Source organism: Dermochelys coriacea, chromosome 5, assembly GCF_009764565.3.
Source record: "Dermochelys coriacea isolate rDerCor1 chromosome 5, rDerCor1.pri.v4, whole genome shotgun sequence".
Classification (NCBI taxonomy): domain Eukaryota; kingdom Metazoa; phylum Chordata; order Testudines; family Dermochelyidae; genus Dermochelys; species Dermochelys coriacea.
Genome location: NC_050072.1, coordinates 88,037,861 through 88,047,412, shown reverse-complemented (window position 1 = coordinate 88,047,412; position 9,552 = coordinate 88,037,861). Strand labels below are relative to the sequence as shown.

Below are 9,552 nucleotides of genomic sequence, written 5' to 3'. Positions count from 1 at the left end.
GTTGAGCCCACTTCCTGGCACTCAGTATGACCACTCTCCCACTGCTCCCTGGCCCTGCTGTATCACAGATGATTGTCCCTAAGCATTGATCCCTGCCTCAATACTTAGCCAAACTGCAAACACTTCCCGCATGTTCTCAGGCTGGAACATGTACAAAATGTCCCTAGTTAAAGAGCCTTTTCAAGTGCTTCAGTTTCCACTCTTCTATCCCATCTAATCTCCCCTGAATGTTGTCCATTCAGAGTTGCTTCCTTTTAAAAATCAATGGCTTTCTCATTCTCCTAGTCTCTCTGACTCCCAGGCCCCTCACTCCTAACTCCAAAAGGCCAGTCTATACTGGTTGGCTTGGCAAACATTTCCTGTGTGAATAAACTCATTTGTCTGCAAACACACATATTCATGAATACATACTTATATTTCCTGATTAAATTATCTTCCTCATATGGTTACCTACACAATATTATTACAGAAATGTTCATTGAAAAGTACACACAGAAGTTAAAAAAAAAAGTCAAATCCTGATCTGTGAACCTGTTAGTGGGAAAAAATATTCACTAGTGGGCCAGCCTTAATACTGAATCCTTACAGGACTCAAAAAGAAAACATAAATTAAAGCTAATTTATAGAAGGCTAGAGGGCATTTTAAGATTTTTTTCCTCTCCATCTCCAGGAGGAGTTGGATCATGCCATGTAAAGGTGGCTAAACAAGTTGTCTGGTCATGAACTACTATATCAACAAAATGTCTGAGCATAATGGATGAATGAGACATTCAGATCTGTATCCTGCTGGGTACTGTGACCCTCAGAGGTAAAGAACGAGTAGGCAGAGAGCTAGCAATCTTCTAATTAGACAACCCACTGCTTTGGATATATGTGTAATAGAAAGATGCCAGAGGTAAAGCTATGATCATTACTAATGCCTGAGCACATTAGGGAAGAGGAAGGCAAAGGCAATTTTAAAAGTAATAATGCATTCTACTATGATGCTGATAGATTTCATAGTTTAAGAGATATAGCTAAATGAATTAACATTCTTGGGAGTGCACCTTATTGAGACAATCCTGCCATCTTCTCACAAAGCAATGAAAAGTAAGGTCCTAAGGTAAGCATCCTTAGGAACACTTCAGAACACAGTCGATCCCTCTTATAATGAAGTCATTTTATTTTAACAACTTTATTCTAAGCGGAGGTTCACACTAATCAAATTTACAATTTACACATTGTTGTAATGAAGCAATTTGGGACTTTCATTCTACTTCACTATAAATCGTTTCAGAGTGCAACATGAGTTCCAATGTACCATGGAGATTCAAGGATAGAAAGCTCTCTGGAAGTATCAAGTATTATTACCACTTATCTTACATAAGTATCAATATATGTAAATTCTTATTAAATAGATAGGGTGAGTTGAATGCATTTAAGTACCTCTTAATAACCAGAGCTTTTTTCAGTGTCTGAAATAATGCTGTATTACTAAGGGCTAGATTGTGATTTTAGGTACCGCTCAGGTGTAGCCCTGGAATGTATGGAGACTCAGGCCTGGTCTACACTGGAGGTGGGGGGGAATTGATCTAAGAACGCAACTTCAGCTACGAGAATAGCGTAGCTGAAGTCGACGTCTCTTAGATCGACTTAGAATCATTTACTTCGCATCCTTGCGACGCGGGATCAATGGCCACCGCCGCCACCACCGCTCCCCCGTCGACTCCGCTTCCGCCTCTTTCCATGGTGGAGTTCCGGAGTCGACAGCAGAGCAATCGGGGATCGATTTATCACATCTACACTAGACGCGATAAATCGATCACTATCTGCCGATCCGGTGGGTAGTGTAGACGTGGCCTTAGAGATGCACACATCTGGGCCACAGTTTCTTCACTGCTTATTCTTTGCTGTCAGGGGTAGTAATTTGGTACAGCCACAGAGCAGCAGAAAATTCCTACCTCCTGCCCCAAACTAATCTGCTCAGCTACTCTGTCCATTGCTTGCCCATCTGCTCCAGGGAGAGAGTAAACAGGTGAGTAGCCTTTCTTACTCTTATGCACCTGCTCCCAAGGTTCAGGTAGATCACAGAGGGGTATAAGGTCGGCTCTTACTCCACCCTTAGACTTGCACATGAGTGTAGTCCAAGTCACAGTCTAGTCTTAAGCTTGAGGCAATCTTGTTCAGAAACAATAAAAAATGCTGTTGTTCACTTATATTTTTAGCTTAACTAAGAGTTTGGTCCCTACAAAGTAATTATAAAAAGAAATATTTTTAGCTACTTCTGCCAATGGGCTTTTATTTACCAATAACTCCACATTGCATCATTCCACTTTATTGCTACTTAAAATCTTTTCTGAAGGTTTTTGCTCTTCCTCATCAGTACCACATTGATGGTAAGAACCACCTTGGCACACAGGAAAAAAGAAAAATTGCTTTGAGTGCATTATTGACAAGAATGACTGACTTCCTGGATACATGCCCAATGAAGCTGACTATTGAAATTTCTTGGTATTTCAAAGTTTGTTTTTCTCTCTTCAATGCCCTAAATACTTATGTTTATTTTTTATTTTGGCTTTTGAGTGTAATTAGTCATTACTAATATGCAATTAGTACAACACAATGTCAACAGTGATTTGTCCTTGAATGAATGTCTAACTCATTTTTCTTTCTAGACAAAGAATTCATATCATGTCACAGATATTGTCAAAAAGCTTCAGAATAGTTGTCCTTCACACAAAATATTTTAATAGATTTTTGTCATTAGCAACAGAAAATATGTTTACAGTAATTACAAAAAATTCTCTTCTCTCAGACAATTTCCTTTTCATGACACAATAGATCATTTAAAATTATACTGTAGTTAGTTAAATAGCAGTTAAAGAAAATATTTTCTGGATCCTCTGTTACAAGTTCTAAATTAAATAAATCTTCCTGCAATAATTCGGCAAAGTTGTTTCTAAAAAAATTCAAATTTTAACTGCATTTTAATTAAACAATAAGATGTACCATAAAGTCCATTTGTATGCTTTAATTCCAGAAATTGACCAATCTAATATGGAAAACATATATAAGAATTAGGTATGGAAATTGGGTAGATATAAAAGACACGCTGTCATTACAAGAGGCAAGAGTTCAGTACATATTTGCACACCTACATTTGCTTGCATAATTCCTAGTATTTTGCATGCAAATGTAGAGGCACAATTGCATGCTCATCTAAACTGCAACTGTCTGCTGTCCTTCACTAAAAAAAAGGCTCTAAATATCAGTAGTTGCAGTTTGTCATTAACTTCCAATGTAGGTTAGGTGAATGCATATTGTGTCATTATTAGATGATCAAAGACATTAAAATTTGAATTTTCATCAACATTTTGAATTTCCACAAAACAAAACAAATTTTCATAGATCTTTTTATGACAGTTTTATCCATTTTTCAATGACCTCTTGCAATTACTCATATTCCCAACCAGTTAACATATATTACCAATGGATATCCACTTTCCCCCATATTGGTATATATCTATCTTTGTTTCTCTCATTAACTTCAAGGATTACACTCCATAAGAACATTTCCAACACATCTGTTTTCATTCCTGGCAGATATAAGGAAGTGCAAATATATTATATATATATATATATATTGAAAACAGACATGTTGGAAATGTTCCTATGGAGCGTAATCCTTGAAGTTAATGATAGAAACAAAGATACTAGAAAACTAATGAAAAAGCCTTTTCTTGGGAGATTTCCAGTCCAATTTCATGAATTCAAGTATTCAAACATTTGGATGCTTAACCAAATAGATTTTCTGAATCAATTCAGATTCATCTACTGTTAGTATTAAATGAAATTACCAAAACTCCTCCAGTAGTATGTATGCAGTTATGTCCACACCTCTCCTCAATACTTGTATATGACACAGTGGTCTAACTCCTAGTGATAAAAATCCTATATTTCCTAAAACCTTAAACACATTTTTTAAAGAAATATATGCTCACTCTTTATCATTTCAACATTCTATACAAGATCAAGTTGAAAATACTCACTGACCCTCATTTACTTTTTCTATGTAATCAAATGCTTTGGAAAAAAATGAGGAAATAAAGCAGAAATCAACAGAAAATAGACTCACCATCTCTTCGATTAAGCCTTGCAAAGCCAGGACTATGACTGCTAGACAGCTCTGATGAACTGCTGAACGAAGACTGAGGCAAGGCAGACACCAGCTGATCATCACAATTATCTGTCAGGAAAAAACATCACGTTCAGGTTAATGCACTGAACACTGCTTACTGAAAATTATAACCAAGAACCAACACTGGAAAAAATATCTAAATTGGCCTTTTGTTTGAGGAAGCATGTTCCAGAATGTTTGTCTCAGGGTCTATTATATGTACCAGATTAGTACTGAGCTATCACTTTTTATCTCACCTATATTTCGTCAGATTACCATGGTGTAATTTCCTATATTCTCTGTCTCCTTATATTTTCCAAGTTCTAACCTAACTTCGAAGACAGACTTGATAAATGGCTCACAGTTCACTAGCTACTATTTACAGGGATAGGTACTGACACCTGCCAGTCCTACTTTAGCTTGAACAGCATGAAGCTTTGATCTGAGCTCTATATTTCTCTAGGTGTTGAATAAAACCACATTACATCAAATTACTACGTCCAAAAAAAAAAAAAGAGCTACATTAAGATGGATACCAGAAAGGATGGTACCTTGAGTTTGCCAATTGCGTGTGTGTTTGATGTAGAAGCAACATGAAATCACGGGTTAGACAATTATTAGAATGCGAGTCTCAAGTTCATATAGAAAGAAATCACAGTGTTTCAGATAAGGAGATTAACTGTAGTTCAAAATCAATGGTGCATAAGTAAGCAGATTCTAATCAATATTTTGGATGTTAAATCCCTCTCCAGCTCAATTACTACACAGGACATGTGTTCATTCTCCATTTATATTGCAAAATGTAAATTGAGAATCAATATCTGTTCTAGTTTTAGCTGAAGGAGGACTGACTTAAAATGCACAAAAAGTGTAAGTAAGCCTTTTCCTGACTATGCTTTGCTGGTATTTGTTGCTTAGAAAAAGAGGAGAAATTATGTAAACTATCACTCTTTAAGGTGTGGCCTGTGTATCTGAAACCCTTACTGGGATCATGAGCATCTTCTAGATGCAAAGAGGAAAAGGAGGATCACTGGTAATTCCCACTTCTATCAAGAGATGTGTTCATCCAACTGGCATTAAAACTAGAGGAAGACGGATGAGTCTAAGATATCTTTCTTACTTAAAAAAATACTATGTATGAAGGACTAAAGAAATAATTATCTATTTCTAAGGAATAATTGTTTCTATTGCCAATTAGTAGTGGTTCTTTTGTACCAAAGGTACAGTCTTGAGTTTGTTTAAATTTAGAAGATGATGAAAAAACAAAGAGTAATTTTTAAGACATTCTCTTAAGAGGTGCTGACCATATTTGCCAAGGGGATGAATTCACTCAACTCCCATAATCTTCACTAGACACAGTTAGCATACTGCATGTCTGCAGCCAAAATGAGTAACAATACAAGTAAATACTGAGAAAATACAATGTATCGCATAGAAACATTTAGTTACAGCACACATGGGGCTACAACCTGCTTGATACTGAAGTCCTTACTTGTGCCAAGCTTTCATTGGATTCATTGAGAATTTTGAAAGCAGGATTGGACTTAGTCATTCATTTGTATTGTTTTTCTGTGTGGGATAGACACCCACAATAATATGACACGCAAAATTAATACAACTACACATACTGGGGCTGTCAAGCAATTAAAAAAATAACACACCGTTAAACAACAATACAATAGAATACCATTTTTAAAAAATATTTTTGATGTTTTCTACATGTTCAAATATATGATTTCAATTACAACACAGAATACAAAGTGTACAGTGCTCACTTTATATTTATTTTGATTACAAGTATTTGCACTGTAAAAAACAAAAGAAATAGTATTTTTCAATTCACCTACTTCAAGTACTGTAGTGCAATCTCTATCATGAAAGTTGAACTTAGAAATGTAGAATTATGTACAAAAAATAACTGCATTCAAAAATAAAACAATGTAAAACTGTAGTGCCTACAAGTCCATTCAGTCCTACTTCAGCCAATCGCTCAGACAACCAAGTTTGTTTACATCTGCAGGAGATAATGCTGCCCGCTTCTTGTTTACAATGTTACCTGAAGTGAGAACAGGTGTTTGCATGGCACTGTTGTAGCCAGCGTTGCAAGATATTTACGTGCCAGATGCGCTAAAGATTCATATGTCCCTTCATTCTTTGACCACCATTCCAGAGGACATGCATCCATGCTGATGATGGGTTATGTTTGATAATGATCCAAAGCAGAGCAGACACATGCATGTTCATTTTCATCATCTGAGTCATATGCCACCAGCAGAAGGCTGATTTTCTATTTTGGTAGTTTGGGTTCTGTAGTTTAAGCATTAGATGTTGCTCTTTTAAGACTTCTGAAAGCATGCTCCACACCCTAACCCTCTCAGATTTGGGACGGCACTTCAGATTCTTAAGCCTTGGATCGAGTGCTATAGCTATTTTTAGAAATCTCACATCAGTACCTACTTTATGTTTTGTCGAATCTGCTGTGAAAGTGTTCTTAAAATGAACATGTGCTGGGTCATCATCCGAGACTGCTATAACATGAAATATATGGCAGAATGTGGATAAAACAGAACAGGAGACAAACAATTCTCCTCCAAGGAGTTCAATCACAAATTTAATCAACACATTATTTTTTTAACAAGCATCATCAGCATGGAAGCATGTCTTCTGAAATGGTGGCCAAAGCATGAAGGGGCATACAAACATTTATATGTAAATATCTTGCAATATTGGCTACAAAAGAGCCATGTGAATGCCTGTTCTCACTTTCTGGTGAATAAGAAGCAGTCAGCAGTATCTCCTGTAAATGTAAACAAACTTGTTTGTCTTAGTGATTGGCTGTACAAGTAGTAGGACTGAGTGGACTTGTAGGCTCTGAAGTTTTACATTGTTTTGTTTTTGAGTGCAGGTATGTAACAAAAAAAATACATTTGTAAGTTACACTTTCATGATAAAGAGATTGCACTACAGTACTTGTATGAGGTGAATCAAAAATACCATTTCTTTTGTTGATCTTTTTTACAGTGCAAATATTTGTAATAAAAATAATATAAAGTGAGCACTGTACATTTTGTATTCTGTGTTGTAATAGAAATCAATATATTTGAAAATAAGAAAAACATCCAAAATATTTAATACATTTCAATTAGCATTCTATTGTGTGACAGTGTGATTAATGGTGACTATTTTTTTATCATGATTACTTTTTTTGAGTTAATCACTTGAGTTAACTGTGATTAATCAACAGCCCTAATATTTTTTATATATACGTACACCCACACAAACACACACGTGCATGTATGAGGGCTAAAAAATTCTTTTCACTGTCATATACGTTTCTTAGTCAAAATTTTTAATCAAATAGTAAATTCACGAAAACTGCAGTTTTGGTGCAACTGAAACTATTTGCAAATTCAGATCAAATTCAGCAAATAGTTTTTCCTGAACAAAAAATAAGATTTTTCCCCCCCTAAAAAAAAATTATATCGTGTGTGCAGGATAATTCCCTCGAGGTAGCTCCAGAGCCTGTTCAGGATTTAGAGAGGGAGAAAATGTAAATGAAGGGAACCTCTGCTCCCTGCTGAAGGTGAATGAGGCAATCATAGCTGTGATGAGGTAATAGAGTATTGGCTTTTTGGCAAACACATCAGCATAGTGTTGATATTTAAACAGGAATTCCTGGAGCCATTGAGGAGGTCATGAGGGTTGCCAGGTTGCCTTTGGATCCTCTCTTCATGTCTCTGAATTCTCTGGAAGACCAAATAAGCTGCAAAGAGTTGTAGGTTTCAGGTCTGCTCTCCGGAAACAGGATTGTCAGCAAGATGAAGAGTCAAAGAATACTGTGCCTGACTACCAGCAGATGTATGAGCCAAGGGATGCCAAGGATAACTTGTGAATACGGTGTATGAATTAGCACAAGCTAGAGGGCTTCTTGCTGCTCTGGAAGAGTTGTTACCTCTTAGGGGAGCTGTATGGTGGGTGACTGCTCCTGAATGACCCATCTATGGACTTCACTAACTCAAGAGAGTCCTTCTGCTGAGTGGGGGTATTGTATGCCCAGATGAACTCCAAATGCATGAAATTGCCTGAGGCACCCACTAGCACCTCTATACTCATGTCGGGTATCACAGAATGCCAGAGCTAGAGAGGGAGTTGGAGATGTGTTGGATACTGATCCATCATTACCTGGATATTAGTAGATAAGTGTTGGAGTGCCCTGAGGGGGAGGGGGAAGGGCGCTAATTCAGCCTCTAGTTCCCTGCAGTATTGGCATTGGCCAGATGTCCAGTATTGAGTCTTCTTCATACTGGAGAAGCGGAGACCTGGTCAACTTTCAGCAGAGATATTAGCCTTACTTGCCATATCAGCTTTTTGTTTTTGTTGCGGCTGATTAAACTGTTACATAATGGGGACATAGACAGTAGTGCCTAGTGGTTGGAGCAGGAGTCAGGCCCAGTAATCAGAGCAGGAATCAATAGCCTGGAATAGAGCCCAAGTTCAGAACTAGAGTCAGAAGCCAGATGCCAGAGCCAAGGGGCAGAGCCAAAGTCAGAGGTCAGGAATTGGAGCCCAGGATCAGAACTGGGTTACCTGCAGAAAAAACACATTAACTTTGGACAGGTGAATCAGCTGCCTCTTAAATGTCTGTGTCTGCTGATTACATTATCCATTAGGTGCCCTTCATCTGTAGAAACCACTGAGAATATTCAGCAGTGCTATTTTATTCTATTTAGGAGATCTAATAAGAACTTTACTTTGATATCTGCACAATGCACTACATGCACAATGCTCTGTATGACATTCCCATCCGTGCTCATTAAGTATATACACCTATATATTATGCATTGTATTATATTTATTCTCTCTCTCTCTCTCTCTCTCTCTTTTATATATATATATATATATTAGACACACACAGAAATAGCTAAATATGCATAAACTATTATTCAAAAATACAATACTGTAAGACAAAAATGATTTGTCTTGTACAATGTATTGACTGAAGAGAAATGAGCCAATTACTGTAAATACATCTATGGGTAATCATACATTTATTGTACAGCAGCTGTGGGGAATTTTTCTAGGAAAGAAACCTGACACTGCCATGTTCTCTATAGCTTATCAAACCCAGCAAATATTGAGGTTCCGGGGTTACTATTCATTTTAACCCAAAATTTAGTAAGAACTCCTGAATTAAAGCCAAAACACAGCTTGCAAGAGTTGATAATGGTCAGGTGGTCTGTATTGACTTGTTTATTGCATTTAATAAAAGATATTGCATACAGATCATTTTCATTTGCTAGTTTTAGAACTGAAATACTTATTACATGCATGAAAAAATTGTTTAGTTTCAATGTAGGTTCCATGGCTACTATTCATTACTTCTGTAGGGTCTGGTG

At 36.8% G+C, this 9,552-nt stretch overlaps 1 protein-coding gene across 1 annotated transcript in view; it reads right to left on the bottom strand.

Annotated features, from left to right (window-relative positions):
* Positions 1–9,552, bottom strand: part of LOC119856113 (contactin-associated protein-like 4) — a 317,632-nt gene that overhangs the window by 262,010 nt on the left and 46,070 nt on the right. The window contains exon 2 of the mRNA XM_038403253.2: positions 4,115–4,225. Coding sequence (XP_038259181.1) covers positions 4,115–4,225 — 111 coding nt within the window. The remainder of the gene's footprint in view (positions 1–4,114; positions 4,226–9,552) is intronic.